General features: G+C 45.4%; 1 protein-coding gene across 4 annotated transcripts in view; it reads right to left on the bottom strand.

Moving 5' to 3' along the window:
• The window catches only part of WT1 (WT1 transcription factor), a 48,608-nt gene that overhangs the window by 18,323 nt on the left and 3,936 nt on the right, over positions 1 to 26,349 (bottom strand). For 2 of the 4 annotated variants that reach the window (XM_054524521.1, XM_002821912.3), the window contains exons 1-5: positions 25,262 to 25,545; positions 23,293 to 23,415; positions 22,752 to 22,854; positions 12,314 to 12,391; positions 11,234 to 11,284 (exon numbers count right to left, since the gene is read on the bottom strand). In XM_054524521.1, the coding sequence (XP_054380496.1) occupies positions 11,234 to 11,284; positions 12,314 to 12,391; positions 22,752 to 22,854; positions 23,293 to 23,415; positions 25,262 to 25,271 (365 nt within the window). In that variant the 5' untranslated portion in view covers positions 25,272 to 25,545. Of the gene's footprint in view, positions 1 to 11,233; positions 11,285 to 12,313; positions 12,392 to 22,751; positions 22,855 to 23,292; positions 23,416 to 25,261; positions 25,546 to 26,349 lie in introns of those variants that run through there. The other 2 variants (XM_024255267.3, XM_002821911.4) reach the window with 2 other exon arrangements.

Raw genomic sequence — 26,349 nt, 5'->3', positions numbered from 1 at the left:
TGTCTCTACAAAAAAATTAAAATTAAAATCAAAAAATGCTGAGTGTGTTGGTGTGCACCTATAGTCCCAGCTAGTTGGGAGGCTAACATGGGAAGATCACTTGTGCCCAGGAGTTCAAGGCTGCAGTGAGCCATGATGGCACCACTGCACTCTAGCCTGGGTGACAAGAGTAAGACTCTGTCTGTAAAAATATATATATATATTTTAATATACATATATGTTATATATAATATATTCATAAATGTATAATAAAATATGTTGAATATATAAATATATAGAGAATATATACTTATACATAAATACATATATTTTTCAATCCTTAGAACCCTAGGAGTCATTCATTAAGTTCCATCACCTTACACAAATGACATAACTTCCTCCCTGGCCTCAGCTTCATGTAAAATGAAAATAACAGCACTTCCCCCATCAGACTGATGCAATAGGTCAGGTAAGTAAATCACAGTGCTTGGTATGCACTCAATAAGTGTTAAACTGTTGCTTATATAGTATTATCCCCATTTTACAGCAAAGAATACTGAGGTTTAAGGCGACATTGCATTATTTGCCCACAGTCAGATGGCAAGTGGCAGAGCTAGAGTTTGAGTCCAGGTCAGTGCTGTTCTTCCTTCCAAATGAGCTGGATAATCCTGGTGGTATTAACCCCACCCTACAGGTTCACTTTTATCATCATGAGACTTGAACGACTCCCAGCTCTTTTCTCCAGCAGGATGAATGAAATTAGGCATGCTGAAGGTTTTAAAGGTGAACTGGGGTAGAGGGAAAGGACTAGGGTAGAGGAGAGTTAGGGGAGTAGGGAGGGACAGGTTTGAAACATTCCCTCTTTAGCCTTCTTCAGCTTCTACTTGGAGGCACAACATGTAGTTTTGCATAAAGCAGTGTTCCCCAATGTTTTTGGCACCAGGGACCAGTTTTCTGGAAGATCATTTTTCCACAGACCAGGGGTGGGATGGGGCGGGGGGTGGTTTTGGGATGAAATTGTTCCACCTCAGATCATCAGGCATTAGTTAGATTCTTATAAGGAGAGTGCAACCTAGATCCCTCACATGCGCAGTTCACAATAGGGTTCACGCTGCCATGAGAATCTAATGTCGCCACTGATCTGACAGAAGGTGGAGCTCAGGCAGTAATTCGAGTGATGGTGTGGCTATAAATACAGATGAAGCTTTGCTACCTCGCCTGCCGCTCACCTCCTGCTGCAAGGCCCAATTCCTAACTGGCCACAGACCACTACTGGTCCATGGCCCGAGGGTTGGGGACCTTTGGTATAAAGAAAGCACAAGGCTAACTGATGGAAATGGCTGCTTATGTGCAACAGAGCACGATGTTTACCCTCCACCAAAAAAAAAAAATCATTTCTATTGAACTGGGAAAATAAGCAGAAGCAGTTATCAGCAGAGCATGCACTTTGGCGCTTCACTTCTGGCAGTGGCCTGGACTGTACATTTTCCTAAACAGCTTTAAGATGCATAAAAATGTATCCTGAGAAAATTTGCTTTTCCTAGACAGCTTTAAAATGCATAAACACGGCCGGGTGTGGTGGCTCATGCTTGTAATCCCAGCACTTTGGGAGGCCGAGGTGGGCGGATCACATGAGGTCAGGAGTTCGAGACCAGCCTGGCCAACATGGTGAAACCCTATCTCTACTAAAAATACAAAAATTAGCCGGGTGGGGTGGTGGGCGCCTGTAATCCCAGCTACTTGGGAGGCTGAGTCGAGAGAATTGCTTGAATCTGGGAGGCAGAGTTTGCAGTGAGCCAAGATCGCATCACTGCACTCCAGCCTCGGCGACAAAGCGAGACTCTGTCTCAAAAACAAAAACAAAAACAAACAAAAAATGCATACACACTTTCCTTAGAAAGTTTGCAAAAAGAGAAAAATGTCCTTCATATAACACCAATTGTGAGCCCTCTTCCCGCTAAAAACATGTACATTGAGATTTGGCCTGGGAAAAAAAAAAAACAAAAAAACAAAAAACAAAAAACAAAACAGTTAACATTGCAAGAGTGGCTTCTTTAGAAATGATTAACTTTGATATTCCACAGGCACATGAAGATTAATAAAAAGGAATTGAGGTTTTACAGATGAGGAAAACCAGAGCCGCCCTGAAATCCCTTATCAACAGAAGAAGTAAAAGAGAGAAAAGAAAAAGAGCCTTTGGAAGGCAATTAGCATCCGTATGAATATTCAAAAAGGGAGAACTTTGGCCTGTCATTTCTCTCTCCCACCTCTAGTTATTGGCCAGGCAGGCATCCCCTCATCTTCACCTCTGTCTTCTCCCCTCTGCAGAGTTAATCAGATTGAAGGGAAGCACCTGGGGACATTCAAACTCTTGTGTCTCTAAAACACGGAATTTACCCATCAACCCCTCTTCTCTCCCCACCCTTGATACTCAGGGTTCATACGTGAGATGCTGAAATGCCTGATTCTTTTCGGTGTTGACAATAAACCCCGCTGCAAGCCTTGAGAACCATTCACCCCCTTCTTTAAGGATCTGTGCTAAGAAACTATGCTTCCTTAAACACAAGAGAAGAGGCTGAACACAGTGCCACTCATCAATTACATTTACCTAAAAAAGAAAGAAAGAAAAAGGAAAAAAGAAAATAAAAAAAGAAACCCAAATCGAATCAAGCCTCTAGGAAATACAGGGGAGGCCAGGCGGCCAGGCGCGGTGTCTCATGCCTGTAATCCCAGCACTTTGGGAGGCTGAGACAGGTGGATCACTTGAGGTCAGGAGCTTGAGGCCAGCCTGGCTAACATGGTGAAAACCCATCTCTACTAATAATACAAAAATTAGCTGGGCATGGTGGCATTTGCCTGTAATCCCAGCTACTTGGGAGGCTAAGGCAGGAGAATCACTTGAACCAGGGAGTTGGAGGTTGCAGTGAGCCGAGATCACGCCAGCCTGGCGATAAAGTGGGACTACATCTCAGAAAAAAAAAAAGGCTGGGCGTAGTGGCTCATGCCTGTAATCCCAGCACTTTGGGAGGCTGAGGCAGGCGGATCCCTTGAGGTCAGAAGATCAAGACCATCCTGGCTAACATGGTGAAACCCCGTCTCTCCTAAAAAATACAAAAAATTAGCCAGGTGTGGTGGTACGCGCCTATAGTCCCAGCTACTTGGGAGGCTGAAGCAGGAGAATTGCTTGAACCCAGGAGGTGGAGGTTGTGGTGAGCCAAGATTGGGCCATTTCACTCCAGCCTGGGTGACAGAAGGAGACTATGTCTCAAAAAAAAAAAAGAAAGAAAAAAAGAAAAGAAGGAAGGCAGGGAGGGAGGGAAAGAATGAGAGAGAGAGAGAGGAAGAAAGAGAAAGAACAGAAAAAAGAAATACAGGAGAGAGAGGCCCAAGTTTAAAAGACTGTAAGATAAAGCAATCTGCCAAATCCAGATTGTGGAATATTCTACCAGAAAACTGACCTGCTATTTCCAGTAAACCAATAGCCTGATAAGAAGAGGGAGGAAGGGGCTGTTATAATATAAGCTAGACTTAGGAGAGGACAACTACCAAATAAAACAAAACACATCAAAACAATAAACCTCTGCATAAATATTGTACTCACTGTGTACTCGTATGAACCACAGATTGCTGGACTTGAATTAATCAGCCCTAAGGGAATTAGGGCCAAAAGATCCAGGAGTATTCCCTAGGAATTCTCAGTGGTTATGCCACAATGCTTAGGTTTAACACTTCACTCAATGAATATCCAATTTCCCTGTAGCCACAGTAATTTCAAAAGTCACTTTCATATGCACTTATCAGATCTTATTTGGGGAATGAATAGATACTGGGATTATCCACATTCAGAGCTGGTGGCAACCTGGCACAGATGCCGCTAGATTAACATAAATATTATTTTATTATTTGCTTGAGTGTGACATGCTCCATCTCTTTATTTTAAAAAGTAAAATTTTAAAAATACCAGAAATAATTAAATATTTTAAAACACTTGGGATGGGAAAAATCTATGCATGATCCAAAAGTCAAAAACTTGAAACTGTAAGACAAAAACTTACTATTTTTACCATAAAACAAAAATATCTGACAGTAAAAAGCCATTAGCAGAATTAAAATACAAACCAGAGAAAATATTTTCATTACATATGACAAGCAAAATAACTCTTATAAACAAAGAACTTTTTCTTTATTATTATTATTTTTAGAGAGATGGTCTCTGTTGCCCAGGCTGGAGTGCAGTGGCATCATCATAGCTCATTGCAGCCTCAAACTCCTGGGCCCAAGCAATCCTCCCACCTCAGCCTTCCAAGTAGCTGGAACTATAGGCATGCCACCATGCCCAGCTAATTTTTTAATTTTTTTGTTTTCTATAGCGATGAGATCTTGCTATATTGACCAGGCTGGTCTTGAATTCCTGCCTCAGCTTTCCAAAGTGCTGGGATTACAAGCATGAGCCACCGAGCCTGGCAGAAAGAACTCTTATAAATTAATATTGTTACCAGATGAACTATCCCAGCTTCTAGCTAAAGCCAGCCCCACCAACTTATCTATGGAGCCCCTTCTCTCCCACCTCCTTCAAGGACACTGTTCCAGTGATTCTGTCCCCTCCCATTGACCATTTTTTTCCTCCTCTTTTTTTCCTTTTCTTTTTTTATTTTTGTTTTTTTGAGACACAGTCTTGCTCTGTTGCCCACACTGGAGTGCAGTGGCAAAATCTCAGCTCACTGCAACCTCTGCCTCCTGGGTTCAAGCAATTCTCTGGCCTCAGCCTCCTGAGCAGCTAGGATTACAGGTGTGTGCAACTATGCTCAGCTAATTTTTGTATTTCTGTAGAGACAGGGTTTCGCCATGTTGGCCAGGCTGGTCTCCAACTCCTGACCTCAAGTGATCCACCTGCCTCAGCCTCCCAAAGTGCTGGGATTACAGGTATGAGCCACTATGCCCGCCCCATTTTTTCCTCCTCTTGATCATTCTCATCAGCAAACAAACATGCAGATACTTCTATCTAAAGATAAATAACCAAATAAAAGCAGAACAATTTAAAACAAAACCACTCCTTCTCCCGACCTTCTTTCCCCAGCCAGCTAGAACCCCATTTTTTTGCTCCCTTTTGCAGCAGAACTCCATGAAAGCATGGTCTTTACCTCCTCTCCTTATCTCTTAAACCCATCTGTTTCAGGCTTTTGTCTCTTCCCTCTAATATATTTAGAGGTAACTGCAATTAATAGTCTGATAAATGTTTCCAGAATTTTTTTTCTGAAGATATAAATACACCTCAAAATGCTTTTTTTAAACCATTATCTCTGGGTGGTGAGAAGATAGATGAATTTTCTTTTTCTCTTTATAATGTTTTGGTCCTGTCTGAATTTTTTTAAAAACGATAAGCCTGTGTGACTTTTATAATCAAGGAGAAAATAGCTGTTTTCATTTTAGATAAAGTCGCCATCTAGGCATACATAACTACATCTGTTGTTTTAAAAATGAAGAGTTAGAAATACAGCTAGAATAAATAAACTTGTTCACTTTTAATAGAAAAACTCCTACTAAAGTATTCAGTAGCTCCTCATTTCGGAGAAACACTTATCTGGATAACTTTTTATTAGTGTAGCTTCCAGATCAATGTTCTTCTACCTAGAGGTTATGATCTTTTCTTGGGCAGATGACAGGCAGAAGGATAAATGGTGAGTAGAGGGTCTCAGAAGAGAGCAGGGATAGGAGAAGTCCAAATACTGCTTTGGATCATTAAGGTATCTTCCACTCATCTGATGTAACCTCTCCCTTTCCAATACACACACACAGACACACACAGACACACACACACACACACACACACACGCTTTTATCAATCCTCATTAACCTCAATTCACCTCCCTGTGCTACAATCACTGTGTTTCTCATTTCCAACTTGGCCCCTTCTCCATCCCAACCTTCCTTTCCTATCTTTCCTATTCAGCTCCTTTCTTCCCCAGATCTAAACAAACCTAGCATTTTTCCTCACCTCCACAAGATGAAAATAATTCCTTGCTTTAAAATAAAATAGTTAAAATCATGGTATGGAGAAAAGTCTTCAGAGCCCAAAAATATTTTTTAAGAGGCTGAGAATATTTTCAAGAAGTCAAGTCTGTCATGACAACTTCGCAATGGCCTATAAATATGCATTTGCTGAACTGAATCTCACCTGAAGCCAATCATTTTTATAAGAAAGAAAATGACACAAATGTACATGCATGGACAGGAAAGGGTCTAAAATTGTGTGCAACATCATTATCATCACAGTTTCATCTGGGCTTTTGGGGGGAGTTTTAATTTCCTTCTCTGTGTAGTTGTATTTTCTAACTGTTCTATAATTTATACACATTACTTACATAATAAAAAAATTCAATACATTCATCGAATGCATGTCCAAAAATAAAAGGATAGAAAAGACCAGCAGCCAGAGAGGGGAAAGAAGAAGCAGAAAAGTGAGAAGCCAAGGAAAGAAGCTTCCGAATCAGTCCACACTAAGTGAGAGGGACACAGAGCTAAGTCACGAGTCTCCATCTTTATCAAACCCTGGAGTCCCATTCTTCGTTCTGGTTGGCAGGGTTAACAGACCCCAGGCCAAGTCCAATGCAAGGCAATAATAAGGAAAAAAAAACTCTTTAAACGACATTAAAGGAAACTGTTTAAACGGGGGAAAATTAATAACTTGTTGCTGGGGGTGGAGATGAAGGAGTAGGCTCGGGAATGCTGATATTCACAGAACTGAGGCTCCCCACCTTCACTTTGCATCTCAGGCTCCAGGAGCCACTTAAAAGCAAGCTATCTATTTCCAAGAAGTAAATCTCTTGGACGGGTACCTTATGTTCACGAGCCCGTGAGGGAAGGTGCTGGGCTGTGTATTGGAGCTCCCAGCCAGAGAAGACAGCTATCTCTTTTGGCACAGGTTCTCAGGGATGAGACCATGTCTGGTGGGGATTTTCTCCAGATTCGACAGCCTTGGACCTACCAAAACGCACAGCTTTGTTTTCACCATACATCACTCATTGTTGAGTCTTTTTTGTTTTTCCTCTCAAGCATCCACAGGTTGAATACTGTGTGTTCCCAACAGCCTGTGAACTTCTTGGACCAGCAAAGGGACATTCATTTTGCTGAGCACTCCTTTCACATTTCTATTGTGTTCAATTTCCCACTCCCCCTACCCGAGTCCCCAGAGAATAACTTCTTCCTTGTTTTAATAACTTGGATCACAGTCAAGGTTGATGTGTTTCTCCATTTTGCAGGATATTTTCTTCAGAAGAGACAAAACAGAGGCCAACAGGGTAGGAGAGGCTTGGTCGGAAATCAGCAGCCATTGAGAACACACAGAAAATGTTTTCAAAGAAATAGAAAGCAGATAACACAAGGCACCATCAACAGAAGGCTTCAAAATGGTGGACTCATACTCAGAAAGATTCCCCAGCAACGTTTTCTCCCAGGGACCCACTTTAAAAATCTAATTTCATTTGTTTGGGGGTGAGGGAGAAGAAAGTACTTTCCATAAAGTACCTTCTCATTGACTTAAATTGAAATACATTCTCCCATTGGAGGTCATAAAAGTAGCTGTGATCCCAGTGGGTATGCAGAAATTAGAAAATAAGTAAAGAGAGAAGGAGGAGAAAGGAGCGGTTCAGTCACACAAGTATATCCCACCTCTAACACAGCAAGTTTTCATTTCATCTGCCCATGTTCTTTATAAAATCCTATCCCCACCCATTGTAACACTGCCCCCTGACATCTAATGAAAGATGTCTCCGTGGACTTGCTTGGGATACAAGGAAACAAACCTATTCTTTATGAAGCCACTTTTTTAAAAAGAAACATTTTCAAGGAAAGAAGACCCGAACCAGCATTTAGTGGGGTTTAGTCTGAGGTACATGATCTTTTAATAAAAAATTGATAATGCCTCTCTTTTATGAGTGATATGGAAATTACATCTTTCTTCTCTAAAACATGAATCAAATCACCAGTTTTTCCTGTAATAGATCTACCTTGTCACATGATTTTTCTTACCATTGATTTCAAACAGTGTCAAGACACTAGTTATGAATGAACGCAAAAAGTTATGTGTCTGAATTTGTCTTCATGGAATATCTTTTCTCAAATGTATTGTCCATATTAATACTTTTCATACCATGGCAAAAGAAAGTAAATCCAGTATCACAAAGAACAATGACCCCAACCCAGATTGGTCTCCCCTGGGGAAAGGCCAAACTTTCTACTGGAATTACAGATTCAACTAAATCTAGTTCTGGGCTGTTCATGAGTTTGGAGGAGACAGCCAAGGTGTCACCACGTTTGAATGCTAAAAGTGAGGCAAACTGTGGGTCATGACACATCAGTGGGTTGTAAAATCAATCTAGTACATCACAATCAGCATTTTAAAAAGTGAAATAGGATACAGAGAAAATGTCAGCATGCAGAGCATGTCATAAGAGTATTGCTCAGTGAAATCTATGTTGTGTGTGTGTGTGTGCACATGTGTGTATATGGGATCTCACTGTAAAGGGTATTTCTAACTGTGGTCACAGTCTAAAAGGTTTCCACCCATTTAAGAAGCTCTAATCTGGGGCCCAGGTCCTGGAGTCAGACAGAACTGATTCCAACATGGCTCTGCCACTCACTCACTCACTATGTGACCTTGGTTAGGTAGCTTAATCTCTCCACCTCCTCAGCTAAAAAAATGGATGTGGCCATAGTGTCCTGGGGGTGTTGTAAGATCAGATCAGAAGAGGAAACATGTACAGCCCCTCATACAGCACCCAATACTGTTTATATACATCCTTAGATAAATGTCCAATTCACAAAATGGAAGCAGAAATTCGTGGATTTACAGTATGTTCTACAAGGATAAATTCACAGTGTGAGAGAAGATGGTAGGCAATTAGCTAATTGTAATTTTTGCTCTGCAAAACAGTTGTTCTTTTGTGGAACTATCTGTTGGGCCATCTAGCCCTTTTCATAACAGCTCCCTGAATAAAGTTAATATTCGAGAAATATACATATATATTGTGTTTGTTTGTTTTGTTTTGTTTTGTTTTGTGGAAGAGTCTCACTCTGTCGCGCAGGCTGGAATGCAGTGGCCTGATCTTGGCTCACTGCAACCTCTGCCACCCAAGCTCAAGCAATCCGCCCACCTCAGCATTGCAAGTAGCTGGGGTTACAGGCATATGCCACCACGTCTGGCTAATTTTTTTGTATTTTTTGTAGAGAAGGGGTTTCACCATATTGTCCAAGTTGATCTCAAACTCCTGAGCTCAAGTGATCCACCCACCTCAGCCTCCCAAAGTGCTGGGATTATAAGCGTGAGCCACCATGCCAGGCCAAGAAATACATTTTTAGGCAGGGCACAGCAGCTATTACCTGCAATCTCAGCACTTTGGGAGGCCAAGTGGGGCAGATCGCCTGAGGTCAGGTGTTCGAGACCAGCCTGGCCAACATGGCGAAAACCTGTCTCTACCAAAAATACAAAAATTAGCCGGGTATGGTGGCAGATGCCTGCAATCCCAGCTACTCAGGAGGCTGAGGCAGGAGACTCACTTGAGCCCAGGAGGCAGAGGTTCCAGTGAGCTGAGATCGTGCCACTGCACTCCAGCCTGGGTGACAGAGTGGGACTCCATCTCAAAAAAAAAAAGAAATACATTTTTATTTCAGAAATCCTTTCCAAGATGTAAGTAACAGACCAATGAAAACTCTTCTCATTTTTTTCTTATGCAGGATTGAACAGAACAAATTGTTCACATTTTGTGCTTCATCCTTATAATACAGCTTCTGCCTCCTCAGCAAGTGACTAACAGTACGTGTCTAAAGACCTTAAAAAGTATCGAAATTATCTCAACCATGGAAAGATCCAGCTGCAAATACATGCCAAAATTCCTTATCTGTAATTTTTGTAACTGAACAAACAAGCCCCTGTATTACAGCATGAAGAAGTTTTTGAAACTGAAACGTACTGCTCACTTCACAATCATGTTCTGTCTATCCTTGCTATTTAGCTTGGGGAAGGTTATCAAGTTCTGAGGAGAGGAGAAAGGAGAAAAGGAAGGGAGCCAGAAAGAAAGGGTGGGACCAAGAAGCCAAGGAACTTAAGACGAGTTAAGAACAGGTAGAAAGGCCAGGCGCGGTGGCTAACGCCTGTAATCCCAGCACTTCGGGAGAACAAGGTGGGCAGATCACCTGAGGTCGGGAGTTTGACACCAGACTGACCAACATGGAGAAACCCCATCTCTACTAAAAATACAAAATTAGCTGGGCGTGGTGGCACATGCCTGTAATCCCAGCTACTGGGGAGGCTGAGGCAGGAGAATCGCTTGAACCCGGGAGGCGGAGGTTGCGGTGAGTGAGATGGCACCATTGCACTCCAGCCTGGGCGACAAGAGCTAAACTCCATCTCAAAAAGAAAAGAGAACAGGTAGAAAGACAGAATGCTAAAACTGTCAGCAGCCCCCCAGATGGAAGACGGGAGAGAAATAATTTAAAACAACAGAAAGCCTTTTCTTTGAGGTCCAGAGAGAGGAAGAGGAGATCTGGATAAAACTGCTGAAAATTTTGGGGGCGGGGGTGAGGTGAAGAACCTAACAGTAAGTCTTGGAAGATGAAATACAACTCTGTTGATTACTGAAGGATGAACCAAATAACAGGACTGGGCCAACACAATAAAGAAGAAAAGAGGGCGGCTGGTTGTGGAGTTAAAGCAGGGAGAAGAAAAAGAAACAGCTACAGAAATGCCCCAAGGTGCAGGGTATAGGGCTGGGGACGGTGTGAATGTTTGGGAATAAAAACAAACTTTGAAAAACAACAAAAAACAAGTCTTTTCAAAGCCTGGCCTCGGACTTAGGGTAAGTTCTCCCTGAGAGATTTAAAGGTAAATAAAGAACAAGTAACTAAGTTAAGACTGAAAGGCTTGACTGATCTAACAGGAACCTGTGGCATGATGGTTGTAATGCCACAAATTTCTTATTTAGTATTTTGTGAAATATTCACAAAGAAATGAACAGGATGCTGCATAATTTTTTACATTGTTTTCCAGGGGCATGTTGATGAGAAATGCTACTCCCTCCATTTTGTCCCCAGCATGTGTATGATGAATAAGAAGAGGTGGGGGCCGGGGAGAGAGATTCTTCCCATCCACCAAATGCTACCCTGATTACCCACGTCAGTCCTAACTCCTGCATTGCCCCAGGTGCCAGTCAACAAGGCCTACACCATTTGCTTTGCCATCTCCGCATTGTCCACTCACTTGCTCTGCCCTTCTGTCCATTTCACTGAGCTGGAGCTCCCAGAAGCAACTCTAGAAGAGAAGAAGAGGTGGGGAGTGGGGAATGGAGCATGCATGGATCTGGCAAGCCCCCCAGATCCCAGAATCCAATGAAAAGCCCCTCAATACACAGAGACATCAAGCTAGCTATCAAGAGTGCTGAACTAAGTCCCCAGTCCCACTGGGGCCAATGGTGGGGTGGAAGGCACCACTGGAGGCTGCATAGAGCTTGGGCTTTAGAATCAGATCTGGACTTGGAATCCCAGCTCTAGCACTTAGTAGGATGTGAACCTGGGAAGTAACTTAACCCTCTGAGCTTGGTTTACTCATCTGTAAACCAAGCAGTACTTAGCTCTCATGAGAGTGTTGGGAAGATAAGATGAGGTAACCTGGAAGGGCACCTGACGCTGCAGGCACTTCACGAGTGTTCTATGCTACTGCCCATCTCTTCACACTTGTTAGAAAATGAAAAGTGAGTTCTTTCAATGGTGAAAGCAAGTCCCACCTGCCTTCTTTTTTTTTTCATTCTTAGGTGCAAAGAGTAGCTCCTTCTGATGTTTCCTGGCTGTATTCTCCCTATTATGGTTGTATTATCAAGTATGGAAAGAAAAACCCTGTTGGTGCAATCAGGTATGGGCATATCTGACTGTGGATTGCCCAGATCAGCATCACACAAATATGAATTTGGATCCTGGACTTTGCACACCCAAAGCACTTCTTGATAAGATAGTGGAATGGTTAACAACTGTGATATCATAGTAAAACACAATTATTAAATGAGGTTGAATGGCCTTTGAAGAATTATAAAACATTCAACAAGACCATAATAAGTGTCCTCAATATTCCTTGTTCCAGACAGAAACACCCCATATTTATGTTTTTGAAAATTTAATACTGAACACAACTCACCAACTAGGGGAAGGAGGAAAGCATTCTAATGTCACAGAGAGCTTTGCCCTTTCTTCTAAAACTGTACTCTCTTCATAAGTTCTAAGCACCTTTAAAATGGTTCAAACAGGTATAAGTTACTGTGGAAAGGCAATGGAATAGAGAAAACCTTACCCCTTTAAGGTGGCTCCTAAGTTCATCTGATTCCAGGTCATGCATTCAAGCTGGGAGGTCATTTGGTATAAATTGTCACTGTTAGAAAAACATCCAGAGTTAGAAACACATAACCACATAATACACAATTGTTTCTTCAAAAGCAATGGAGTTTTAACTTTCCTTGGAAGTGCAAGCCTCCACGTTTTCCAGAATGACAGAATATGCAAATCTGAAATTATTTTCATTTCATCCCACTGATCTCTGCACAGTTATACACTTCATACACAGCAGAAGGGATGTGAGAGTAACTCGGAAGCATTTTTTAAAACCTTTGTATAGCAACCATTGAAGTTTCTAAAGAAGTATTAAACCTTTGAGGGGAAAAGGCTAAGGGGAGTGAAACTTTGAAAGGCACACAGGCTGGATAACTCAACATTAAAGTTAAAAGCCTGGAGCTGAAAGTAAAGACAGCAGATTAATTATTCTTGAAAAGGCCATTAAGTTGTTTTAATCAAAAGGATAAGTATCATGTGGATTATGAGGGTCTGAAAAGTCAAAGAGTGATGGGTGATAAATGGTCTAAAAAGCAAGGATGTGACAAGCAGAAGAAAGATGATGATAAACTCTATGCACAGTTGAAGGAATCATTTTCTATATGTTTTATAATCCTGGTACAAGTCAAATGTAAAAAAAAAAAAAAAAAAAAAAAAAAAAAAAAAAAAAAAAAGATCCCAGTTCTGTAAGATTCTATGAGGGAAATGGCTTATCATTTACATTAAGACTCCAAAGAAGTCTTACACTGCTATGTAAACCAACCAAAAGCTGTTCTGTCCCCTCTGTATTTATCTCATTCCTAGAAAATTAGTACATGAATCAATTGCCAGAAATATCCTAAATTACCAAGCCCCATCAGGAACAAATTTATGCCTGAACTGAAATGGTTAATTATGCAATTTGAAACCCAAGAGACCAAGAGTTTGTCTGGGACCTCTTGGTCTAAACACTTTACAGAAGAAAAATTTCATTCTACTTTCATGGCAGAAATGAAAAAAATATAAGAGGCATTTAATACCTGACGTGTGGTATCAGATTGCGGATTTCGGACCGTCTCTGTCTGGTTATGGCATTCTTTTAAGCTGCTTCACTGGGCAGAGGCAACACCAAATTTTAATTCAGAAAGGCTTTTTTCAGGCCAAGCATAACTGGGAACTTGAGGAGGGGAGAGGGAAATTACAGCAACTCAGAATAAATGAATTCTGTGCTCTCTTTCTGCATAGCTTGATAAATCATGGCAGAGTCCATCTGACTCTCATATAAGAACTCTGAAAATTATTTGGAACTCCTTAGTGGTGGGTACACAGGATAAGGAGGAAATCAGATTCCAGGAGGGAATTTTGCATATGAAAAGTGAAGTGACTTCAAACTCAAAGTATGTGCCATTTCATTAGTCAGTGTGTATCTGGACGCCGTCACTCATCCCCGTGTCTGACTGGCTATTATGCTACTACAATATCCTACATATCAATGAAAAAAAATGATGAGTTTCTCCTGCAGCTTCCCCATTTGTAGCAGCAGCCCGTACTGGTCTGTGCCACAACATTTTGCAATTCCACAAATTCTTGCTGTAAGGCTGGAGTAATTAATTCCTGAAGGACCCCAACTTTTATTAGAAGTGCCAGCCTGCTGCATTTACCACAGGAGCATTTCTTGAACTTTCTTTGGGCTGACAGTTCATTAATAAGTGGCCTCCTCCACAATCTCTCTACTGGTTTTTGTTCTCCTGCGCCTTTTCATCAAGCAATCCATTTATTAATCTTACCATTAATCTCAGCCAACAGGCATTGTATTCCCCAGGCAGCTCTATATTTTTGTCACTAATTTTTAAAAAATTGTTCACCAACTAAAATCACTCAGCCCCAGTTGACAATTTTCCTAGGCCCTTTGGGGATATGGGATCTTTCTGAAATTATTTCATCCTTTCACAACTCAGAAAATCATAATTTTCAAGAGAGCTGGGAAAGAAAGATGAGTGACAGACGCTGATGCAGAAGGGTGAATGAATCCCAAATATCTAACTTTATGAGTTGGAAATTTTCTCACAGACTTAAAGAATAGTCTGGTTGATTCCTAAGGTCTCTATAAGGAAGTACCCCAAAGAGAAAATAAACATTTTTTTTTCGTTAGATGGAGTCTCACTCTGTCACCCAGGCTAGAGTGCAATGGCGCTATTTCAGTTCACTGCAACCTCAGTCTCCCTTGCGCAAGCGATTCTCCTGCCTCAGCCTCCCAAGTAGCTGGGCTTACAGGCATCTGCCACCATGCCCGGCTAATTTTTGTATTTTTAGTAGAGACGGGGTTTCACCATGGTCAGGCTGGTCTCAAACTCCTAACCTCAGATGATCCACCCACCTCAGCCTCCCAAAGTGCTGAGATTACAGGCATGAGCCACCGTGCCCGGCCAATATTTTTAATGGCATTTTCTTGGCCCTCAGAAGGCAAACCTTCTCAAATACAGGGTCTATGTCTTACATATATGACTTTTTCTAGTGTGTACTGTACTGTCTAATATGGTATACACTGGCCACATGTGACTCATGCCACACATTAAAATGGTAAGATGTTTTGCTTTATTGAGTCAAATATGCTATTTGAAAAATTAATTTCACAGCTTCTTATTTTTTGAATATGGTTGCTAGCAAATTTCAAATTACATGTATGGCTTGTGTTATGTTTCTATTGGACAGTGATGTTCTATAAGTTTTGGGACATTGAGCAAATCAGTTCAGCTCCCTGCCCCTCAGTTTTCTCATCTGTTCAATGGGAATATTAATCTCCATCAGTCTAACTGTACAGGAATGTTGTGAGGCCCATAAAAGGTAATGCCCTCAATGGCCCTTTGAAGATGATACAGATAATATACTTTAATTACTTTAATTTGTTCTAACCTACCAAATTTTGCACAGCACTTTCACACATTCTCAATACCGCTCACAGCTTTGCGAGGCAGATGTAATTCTGAGTCCCCATTTATTAGATGAGGGTTAAGGCACACAGAGATGCCCAGTGCTGGCATGCCTGATGCCCCCACCCTCACTCTGCCCTGCCCCTATGAAGGCATTCTGAGCCTCATCCTCTCATTACCATTTATATAATAATAATAATAATAATAATAATAATAATACAGACAAGAGTCTGGAGGTGAAAGAGAATATCTCAAGGGAGCATCATGACCTAGTCAGTCTCTAGAAAATGACGATGCTGCAAGATGCCCCGTGCGTCTTCTTCAGCTCACTAAGGACAGTGTGCCAAGATCCCAATAGAAGCCCCCTTTGCCATTCTAGTTGTCCTGATAGCTTAGCCTACAAACTCTCAGAAGAGGGGAGAAGGTGGGGAGGATGTATGGGAGAGAAGGACTTTCAGAAAATCCCCAAGCTACTAATAGGTTTCCTGAGACCAGAGATAGGATCAGAGCACAGTTTTAACCACATCCTGCCTTTTGCTGGCTGGGGCTCCTCAGCTGCTCAGTCAGTGGGCCTGGCTGGCACAGCCTTTCAAATGGAAGTCAATGACAGCAATGACAATAACGGCTGCTGGGGAGGGGACAAAAATGTGAACTGGAGCTAAAAATACTGGGCCCAAGCATGCTCAGGCTCTGATCTCTTTGGGCAATCGCTCAACACCCAGCTCTCATCATGGAAGCCCATGGAAACAGGCAGCTTCATTCAAGGAATATAGAGCCTCTGGCAAATGAAGCATCTAATTACTCAATAACCACTGTAGGTGCCACCACCTCATTCCCAGAGGAGATCAGATAAGCAGGTGGTTTGGCTTACAGCGACCACTGTGGTCACGTAGGCATTTCAGCTCCAACCGTCTAACTCTGCCTGTTCGGAAGTGAACTTTCAAATTGCAGGCTGCCAAAATGTATTCCAAAAGTCATGGTGTCCTTTATATTTTTTAAGCAGATTTTTTTTAAAGCCACTTGTTTCCTATGTAAGAATGTTTGAAGTTGGAGGCAAGGGAAAGAGGAAAGAAACTTCTATAACTGGGATTAATGCAAGTTGGAGTAAAATAAAAGGAAGTCAGTCCTAGCAAAAAGGGGGAGCTTAAAAGGAAATCAGTAGTAGATCATATAGAGTTTGTTTTGGCCTGAACTGCAGTATTATTAAGTTCTCGACCTCTGCACAAAAAGAAAGGAAGAAAAAAAGCCTCAGCTGTTATCTAGACGAGAACTCCTCCACTCTTCAAATGCATGTGTGATTCAAGCACATTTTCATCTTTAAGTCTGTTTATTCTATTCGGCAGAATAATTTGTGTCATCAAGGGAATAGAACCATCTAACCTGGCTGAGATTAGGGTCACCTCTGCCACGTAGTTGCTGGCTGGCCAGGTAATATCTTGGAAGAAGTAAAGAGCTGCCCCCAGAGGATAAAAAATAAAAAGGCTCAAAGTAGACATAACTGGCATCTGTGATTAGAATTCATGTTTCCAGCTTTTTTGGTAATAGCTGTGCCCCACACCAACAGAAAGGCCTCTGTGGGTGTACCTCTACCTAATAACTTAACAGAGGGTGCAGCCAGACTTCCACACACCCTTTTCCTGTGCTCCTCCCTCTGAGGTGCCTTGCAACCTGCCTGCCTAGAAATTTCTGCCCAGCAGGCCATGATGAATAATTATTTCACAGTCACTCTCTTGGTATTGTAATTTCTCTCAAGCTCACCAGCTAACCAAAGAAAAACCCACTGGGGATTCCATTTCTATTAATAAACACTTGGTCAGCACAAAAGTTACAGGAATATTTGGAACTAGATTTTTCCTCCTCCCTGGAGACGAGTTTAATTCAAGCCTGTGGCTTTGATAACATTGCCCATCACCCTAGAAGCCATTTCAGACCTTCCACCTTCTGCCTATCATTGCAGGAAACAAATACTGATTTTGTACTAAAGGAAAAGACAGTGTACAATGTACATAGGTACACAAGTGAAAAGAGGCATTATTAATTACAATTTTATTTTCTTGGGCATGGGCTGTCATCCGATTTATGTCTATGTTGAAGGCCAACCCAAGTGGTGGATCGGCACTTCCCACTGAGTTGTGGAACCCAAGATTTCCCAGAAACTCTATGGCTGCTGAGGAAGTTTCTCTCATATGAAAAATAATCTACTTGTAACAGGCTCTACTGTCAATGTCACCATTTGTGAATCATCAACATTCAGTTCAAAACAGACTAACATTAAGTGATTGCTTCCAGAGTCTGAGTGGTTTTACCTGGTAACAGGCAAAAGTACAGCAAAAGGAAATATCCTCATTTAAATTTGTAGCACAGTTGCTAAAGAAGAATATGCAAACCTAATAAAAGAGCAAAAGGAAAGGGAAAGGGCTAGAATGCCTAAAAGAAACAATCAGTGTGCATGGGAATATTTTTGAAACACAGTGCGCAGAACTTTTCAAAATAGCCATGAGGATCATATGTGAAGTCGGTATCGTCAAGGACTGGGGTCTCCAAGCAAGTCAGCAAACAGATGAGGCAAAGGGACTCTGGGAAGGAAAAACAGCAGAAAAGGCCCAGCTAGCTGCCTTTTCTAGGTAGAAATTAGGGAGGAAATTGTGCCTAGTAAGGTTGGACCCCACTACTCCCTACACTGACAGAAGAACTTTTCCCTGGGACCTTCCCTCTGGGCAAGCCCAAACCAGGGTGGTCCTGGAAGCAGTCATTCTTTCTGGGTCTGGATGGACAGGGAGAAAGGTCTCTGCCCTGCAATTCTTTAGGTGCCTGGGCTGAACTTCACCCCAACAGTTCACACCCAGTGGTAAAGACAAAACTGGAGGAGTCTGGAGTTCGAAAGACAGCTGCTCTGTGTGTTAGAACTTCAGGAGAATGCTCAAGTCTGCTTCTGATAATGGCCTTCAGGGAAAACGCTGTCCCAAACCACTAAGAACTTTCTACTGAAAGCTACAGGTAAAACTAATGGACAACCGACTTCTTTCACAACTGTGGGAAATAGGAGACCATCCTTGAGTGAGACTGAGGACAGATGCCACCTTCACAAAGAGAATGGCACTTATCCATCTAGAGAGAAAGCAAGTGCAGAGGGTAGGAGGATGGATTCTGGAGCTGTATTGCCTGAATTTGAACATCACTTCCGTCCCTTAACTGTGTCACACTAGGGAAATTTACTTCTCAGGGCCTGAGTTTCCTCCTCTGTAAAATGGGAGTGATAACCTGTTGTGTCCTTCAGAGAGTCACTAGGTAGATTAAATAAGTCAATACTTGTAAAGTGCTTACAGTGGTACCTGGTGCACGTTAAGTCTACATAAGCATGTGCTCTTATGATTTATGAGCAAAAGTGATACATCGGCCCGGCGTGGTGGCTCACGCCTGTAATTCCAGCACTTTGGGAGGCCAAGGCGGGTGGATCACAAGGTCAGGAGTTCGAGACCATCCTGGCTAACACGGTGAAACCCCCTCTCTACTAAAAATACAAAAAATTAGCCAGGCGTGGTGGCACATGCCTGTAGTCCCAGCTGCTTGGGAGGCTGAGGCAGGAGAATCTCTTGAACCCGGCAGGCAGAGGTTGCAGTGAGCCGAGATTGCACCATTGCACTCCAGCCTTGCAACAGAGCGAGACACCATCTCAAAAAAAACAAAAAACAAAAAACAAAAAACCAGTGATACATTGACTGTACAAGGGGAGTAATCAGATAGGGAATCCTGCATGGTCTGGTGTCACTCAGTGATTCAGAGCACATCTGGGCTGTGAAGTAAGAGAGACTAAGGATCAAATCCTGATTCTGATTCTCACTTGCTGTGTGACCTTGAGCAAGTTACTTTGAGACTGTGAACTTATTTCCTCATCAGTAAACTAGAAATTATAGTGCCTGCCTCAAAGAATAGTCAAAAGGGTTAAATGGGTAAACTGAGTGAACCATTTAACATCATGCACAGCAACATATAGTCAGCATGCAATAAATTCCAGTTATTACATTATAAGGACTCATGCTTTCATCCAACAATGATCACTGGGTTCCGTAAGTGCAGACACCTGGTTTCAGAAACCCTAGTGACCTTTACACAAAACTCCAACCACCTTCTATATGAGAGGAGAGGGTAAAGAGGATGGAGAAAACCACCTCCTGTCACTTCCCATAAGTTGCTGATTGAGTGCATTTTCTATTCACTGTTGTTCATAGCCACAACAAATATATATGCAGCTGCAACTCCTCAGAACTGTCACCTGAGAGAAAGGAGGGAATTGTGCAGGGGACAAGGAAAGAACTGGGATTTTGAGAACGTCCTCAAAGCACACTCCACACTGTATTCTTCTTATTTAATGTCAGATCTGTACCATTACCTTTCTTTAGGCTGGCAAGGGAAAGTACATCCAAAGACTGGGAAGAGACCCAGCACAGTGGCTCACACCTGTAATTCCAGCACTTTTCAAGGCCAAGGTGGGCAGATTACCTGAGATTAGGAGTTTGAGACCAGCCTGGCCAATATGTTGAAACCCTGTCTCTACTAAAAATACAAAAGTTAGCTGGGCATGGTGGCCGGCACCTATAATCCCAGCTACTTGGAAGGCTGAGGCACGAGAATCACTTGAACCTGGGAGATGGAGTTGCAGTGAGCCAAGATTGTGCCACTGCACTCCAGCCTGGGCAACAGAGGGAGACTGTCTCACAAAGAAAAAAAAAAAAAAAAAAAAAAAAGACGGGAGGAAAAAGTTTGGTGGGGGGGGAGAAAAAGCTGGGCAGTCAGCCTCAGGGGGTCAAATGCAGCAAGGCAAACAAAATACAAGCAAGCTTTCCCCAGAAAGTCCCAAACTTCAGAGAGAAAAATGAATGAAACCAGGGACCAGTAGAAGCACCACTGAATACCTAAAATCCAAAAGTTAGGGTGTTAAGCAATTAAAGTTTAGTCCTATTTTTATGCTTCTTCAAACACTGCATTCACAAAAGCATTTAAATACCCTTTCAAGCTTGTTTAGGAGTAGGAAAGAGGGAAACCATGTAACTGTAGTAATGTTGGTGCACAGACCCAGGTTTAAAACATTCCTACACCTGCCCATTCATCTTTAGACTGCAAGGGAGGCACATGATCTTTGAAAACTGATTGGAAATGTTAGTTTAGAGTGAATGGAGCTTTCAAGATCCAGACAGCACAAATTTCAAGAGAACAAACTCTTCCTACAGGGGTCACAAATTCTTTTTTGAGATGTTACTACTGGGGAAATTTTCTGTGAGAGGGAAAAATAGTATTTTTATTGGATTCGTGTAAAAATAACAGGACCAAAGAAAGTTCCTGAATTATAAAGAAAGAAGATAGAAACAAATACTTCTGAAAGGTGAATTTGACGAAGTGCTTAATACAGTGGCCAATCAGAAGCTGGATTAGAAAACGTGAAAATTTATGTGCTGTTTCCTACTTCCCTAGCAACCACAAAATCAGACCTAAGTCAAAATCTACCATAGGCCCCCTGGAGAATTGCTATTAAACCAGTGGTAATGATCGCTTTTTCCTGGACTCCTCTTTCAAGGCTGCCAGGTCCTCTGATGGACCCCTTCCTAGGGTCCCACAGGGTGAGTCTCGGCTTCGGAGAGGGGAGTAACAGATGTGTGTGTAGCTTCGAGTCACTGATGCACCGAACTGCAATGTCTTCCAGTCCCCAACCCCCAAGAACACCTCCCATACCGACAGTGCCCACTCCCGCATCAAGGTCTTCTCTCAGCCTAGTGTGACACACCAACTGAGCCCACAGGGAGCTAAGGAGGAAGGGGTGGACCAAGGTCATTACGTGGGAACCATTCCAACAGCCCGCCTGATGGCTACTAGAATAACAGCAATGACACCCTGGCAATGGGCGGGAGCAGCTACTCAAGAAGAATGGCAATGGCCCCGCTGCCAGTTTTGCTAGGGAAGGAGATTCACCTTAGAGAATAGGTGCGAATCCTGCCCCCATTCCAAAGACTTTACCCACCCAAGGGAGGCGCTGAGGTGGCAGGCTTGGGGCAGCATGCCGCGCCTGTGGTGCAGAACAGGAATGATTTCTAGCTAGGGACGCAGAAAAAGAAGGATGGGGAGGTGCGAACATTGGTGTTCTTGCCCACCGCCTGCCTCCACCTGCCCAAAAAAAAGTGTGATGAGGAATCCAAGTTTCGAATAGATAAACCGGATGTTCTGGGGAAAAAAAAGAAAAAAAAAAAAAAGGTTTCCCCAGTCCGCGCGCCTCAGGCGTTAGAAATAGAAGGGGCGCGTCCCTGCACCTCTCTAGAAACTCCCGGGAAGGAGAACCTTACATGCGAGAGCCAGGCCAGCCCTGGGCTCACTCTCGTAAGGGCAGCAAGGGCCTGGGGCTGCGCCTCGCTCCGGATCCAGGACTCCCGCCCCTCCTCCACCTGCGGGACTGGACAGTCCCCCAGGCGCGGCCACTCCCCCACCCAATCTCCCAGGGCAGGCGCTTTTCCTTCCTTCATGACCTCACTACCTCCTTCCCTTGACGTCAGCCCCGGGTCCCCGCGCGGAGGGGCGGGAGGATGGGGATGGGTTTGGGGGCAGCCGGTGTCAGGATCCCCGAGCACCCGGGAGGAGGGGGCTATGAGGTCATGTGCGCCCAATCCCGGGCCGCACAGGCCGCGCGCTGCTGCTCCCCGGCCCCCGCTCCAACTTCCAGCCCCGTGCGGGCTGGTGTGTGCCGCAGTTGCTAGGCAACCCTATCGCAGACGCGGGCGGCCGGCCAAGTTCACCCAAAGTTGAAGAAGAAATTTGGGGGAGAGAAGGTGGAGCGAGAGGCGAGAAGAGGAAGCACGGAGCGGGGAAAATTTGGAAGGGAATGAAGCTGGCCTTGGGCCTCCCGCGCACAGGAAGAAGGTCCCACGCGGGCCAGAGCAGCCTCCCCGCAGGGCCCTGTTGCGACCCGACCTCCGTCCCGCATCCAGGCCGGGGGCCCACCCCAGAGCATAGCAGGGGCGCTGGGAACCACGTCCACAAAGCGCTGCCACGGGCCGAAACCCTGGAGGGTTGAGGTGGGGAGAAGGCTGTGGCCAAGGCTGTGGCCGAGGGTACGCGCCTTCGAGGTAGTCTTGCTGGTGTGGCCATTGGATGGGTTTGAGGTCTCAGAACCGAGTGGGAGTGGACTCCGTATTTAATATTTAGTCCCGATGAAGGTAAATTCCTCCCAGTAAAGACCTTCTAAAAATAATAACTTCTCGAGCGCCGCTCCTTCTTCAGCTGGAAACAGTAATTGTCCTCATTTTTATACAACATAAGAACAACTCAGAGACCAGGGAGATCAGCTTTAATTTCCTCTAAGTAGTAGAGTGGAGTCGAGGCGTCTCGTGCCTCAAAGACCCTGCATGACCGCAGTCAGGGCAGCCCGGCTGGGGCGCTCCCAAGTCCGCCGGCTCGTGCGTCCCCTCCGGGGTCCCAGGGACCCAGACGCAGAGCCCAGCGCCTTCCTACCTGCTGTAGGGCGTCCTCAGCAGCAAAGCCTGGCTGCCGGTGCAGCTGTCGGTGGGGGTGTGGCAGCCATAGACCGGGGGCGGCACCGAGTACTGCTGCTCACCTGCAGAGAGAACCGAAGACAGCTGAGCTAGTGCGCCCCAAGGGCTCGGGGTGCGAGGCTGCGGGCAGGGGTTGGGGGAGATGCGAGATCCTGAGCCTGGGGCACTGGGGCCTGGATGAGCGGCGTGCAGAGCGAGGCCGTCCAGAATGCAAGAAGCTAAGCCTCTCACTTTGCATTCCCCTATCAGTCGCTGCGCGGTGAACACAAAAGGCCCTCGGGACATTCATAGACTTAGTTGGATGGCCATGTCCCTAACGTACCTGGGATGGAGGGAGACCCAGTCTTGTCCTTTAAATACAGTGCCATTGGGGTAATGATTTCTAAGGTCCTTTTAGATGTCCTCCTTTGCCTAACTTGCTGTGGGTTGGGAATTCCTGGGGGAGAGGAGGATAGCACGGAAGAAGGGGAGAAGGACTCCACTTGGTTCGGCTCGCTTACCCAGCGAGCCCTGCTGGCCCATGGGATCCTCATGCTTGAAGGAGTGGTTGGGGAATTGCGCCGCATGGTGCGAGGGCGTGTGACCGTAGCTGGGAGTTCCGTCGAAGGTGACCGTGCTGTAACCTGCAGGAGCGGCAGGGAGAAGCACAGTGTCAGCGGGGATCTCGCAAGACGGGGCAGTGGGTCTGAACCAGCCAAGGGCGGGGGGTGTGCGCTGAACCCCGCATTCGGACCCCCAGCGGAGGAGAATCCAGCCCCACCAGCCTCCAGGACTTTCGGCAGGAAGACGGCCCAAGTCCCTGGATGTGACCTCGGGACAGGCTTCTCCATCCTTTTCTGACTAAAACCCCGACTTCGCTTTTTCCCAATTTATTTATGCCTCAGTCTTCTACGGTCTCTGCCGCTTCTGCAGCGAACTCCTGGCAAATTAAGTATAAAACTCGTTGCCTGACCGACAGAGAAAGTTGTTCACCCCCAAAAAACAAACTCTGCAGCTCTCCCGCAGGAGCAGCGCGGGCAAGCGAAATGGATCTGCTGGGCTAACCCCGCGCTGACTCCGAGCTGTAAATCAGGGGCCCGCGCACCAACTTTCATTAATTACTCGGAGCCAGTTAAATGGCCTGGTCTTAAAAATGGGAAGAGTAATTACCGAGTAATGTTATCTGTCTGGGGCTACCCGACCCGACACCATGACACCCAAGGGAAAGCTGGTGAGGGGGAAAACAAGGGCCCCTTCCAGTCGGGCCTTCAGATAGCGACCCTGCGCTCTCCTCCTCCCCCCTATGGGACCCACCTTGCGCCCAGGGGTCCGACCCTGACCACTGCTGTAGGAGCCAACTTCCTCGCTCCCCAGGCTGGACAACCAGTTTCCTTTAGAGTGTGCCTGACACTGTATCTCCCTTTCCCTCCACGGTAGTGCTGCGGTCCTTTGCCTCAGTTTCCCCTAGGGAAATCCTGGCATTTACCCCTGCCCCCAAAGTGAGAAAAAGAGCGTGGAGCCTCAGTTGGAAAACATAGTCTTTTATAATTTTTGTTATTAAATTGCTTTAAACATATACCCCAGAAGCTTCTGGAAAGCTGTTGCTGCCTCTGGGGAAAAGGATCCTTCGGCTAAAGATCCGTCATCGGCCCCGGAACCCAAGGGTGGGGTCCCATTCCTCTACAAGTTCCGGAGTCTGTAGCCTGAAGTCCAGACACAATGGCTAAGGAGAGCTGCTCCTATGGGATCCTGGCAGGGCCACCCCACCAGCCTCAGATCCTCCTGGCCCAGTGACTGCCCTGGGTCTCCAAACTTCACAAAATTCTCAGGGGTAAGTTGGGTCAAACAGCACCCATTCTCCCACTCTTGCACGATTTGATCAAAGTGCCTCCAAAGACTTAAGCAGGACTCAGCCGATGAGCAGGAACCAGGGCATCGTTACCTCCATTTTCGAAACACACACGCACACTCATGCACACACACCACCACCCCCTGCCCAGAAAAAAAAAAAAAAGCTTCTCTGGGGCAACAGAGGCATGAGCCTGGAGGGTGGTGTGGCAGAGTGCAAGGGAGGGAAGGAGGGGGCAAATCCTAACTCCCGAATAGTACAGGTCCAGGCTTAAGTCTCACACACCGCTCAGCACCACACATTGGGGATTTGAGAAGCCACTAGCTTTTATCATATGACCCCGAGGGCCTCCATTTCTCGCCTGCTAAGTGGGCAAAGATAACCCCCGGCCCCGTTAGCTCTCCAGCGTGGGTAAGCACGTTTGGGCTTCCACAGACTTCCTTTTGAAACCTGAGGCCTGGCCTTCTTTGAGGCCTATAGATGAGCTTACAAACGAAATTTGGCTCCAGGCACCCACTATTGCCCGGAGGGAAGGCCGAATTTCTGAAAAGACACTAAAAAGAGAGAGAGAGAAAGAGAGACAGATAGAGAGAGAGAGAGAGACGAAATAGAAGCTACGAAGAAGTTTTCTCTAGACGAACCCTTCTCCATTCCTGAGCCGAGGAGTAGGCAGGGACCCAGGGCACTGCACAATCCTCAGAGCCCTGCTCGGCAACTGTCTGTGCCAGGCGAGGGCCGTGGGTCCCGAGTTGCGGCACCCACTCTCGAGACGTCCGTCCGCACCCCAGAACTCGGGCCCAAGGGTGCCTGTGGCCCGCGAGGCCTCCTAGGCCCCCTCCCAGACCGGACACGCAGACCTCGGCGGGCAGAGACCGGCCTCGAACCCTCTCCTTCAGGTCCCCCCGGGAGGGGCAGTGGTGAAAGCGCCTGCGGAGCGGAGGGAGGTCTCTTTTAATTAGAAGCTTATCGGACGCGGGTTTGATTAGAGCGCGCTGTCCCTGGGCCCAGCGCTGGGCCTGGCGCGGAGAGTGCGGGGGCAGGGGCCAGGGGAGGTAAAGGTGCCGGCTGGAAGGAGCAGCGTGTTCAAAGGCTCCTTGTACAGGCCTTGGAGGGAAAGAATCGAGTGGCCAAGGTAGCGCCTTTCCCACGGTTAGTCCCGGCCCGGAAGGGGAGCGCAACCTTGACCATGCGCTAAGAGGCGAGACGCGCTCTGTGCCCTCCTCCCCCGCCGGCGGCTGCAGAGAAGCCGGGAACCGCCTAGCCCGGCCGGGCCGGGAGAGCTGAGGGGTGAAATGGACAGCAGGCTCAGCCAGGAAGGTGCTCAGAAGGCTGAAAACGATGACTGCAGCTGCACCGTGATTGGGGAAAACCTGTCCCCCAACAAAATACCCTCTCCTATGTGACCGGAAGAGGGAGCCTTTGGCCCTCGGGCTTCGCAGGCCTCCGCACCTGACCCTAGGGTGGCCTGATGATCCCAGGCCTAATCATGCGTTAGGGTTCTGCGAGCCTGCGGGGCTGCGGGATCAGTGGACTAGCAAGCAACCTCTTTTTTTTTTTTTTTTTTTTTCCCGAGACGGAGTTTCGCTCTGTCGCCCAGGCTGCAGTGCAGTGGCGCGATCTCGGCTCACTTCAACCTCAGCCTCCCGGGTTCAAACGATTCTCGTGCCTCAGCCTCCTGAGTAGCTGGGATTATAGGCTCCCGTCACCAAGCCTGGCCAATTTTTTTTTT

Source organism: Pongo abelii, chromosome 9 (assembly GCF_028885655.2).
Source record: "Pongo abelii isolate AG06213 chromosome 9, NHGRI_mPonAbe1-v2.0_pri, whole genome shotgun sequence".
Classification (NCBI taxonomy): domain Eukaryota; kingdom Metazoa; phylum Chordata; class Mammalia; order Primates; family Hominidae; genus Pongo; species Pongo abelii.
This window is presented reverse-complemented; position numbering and strand designations above follow the sequence as displayed.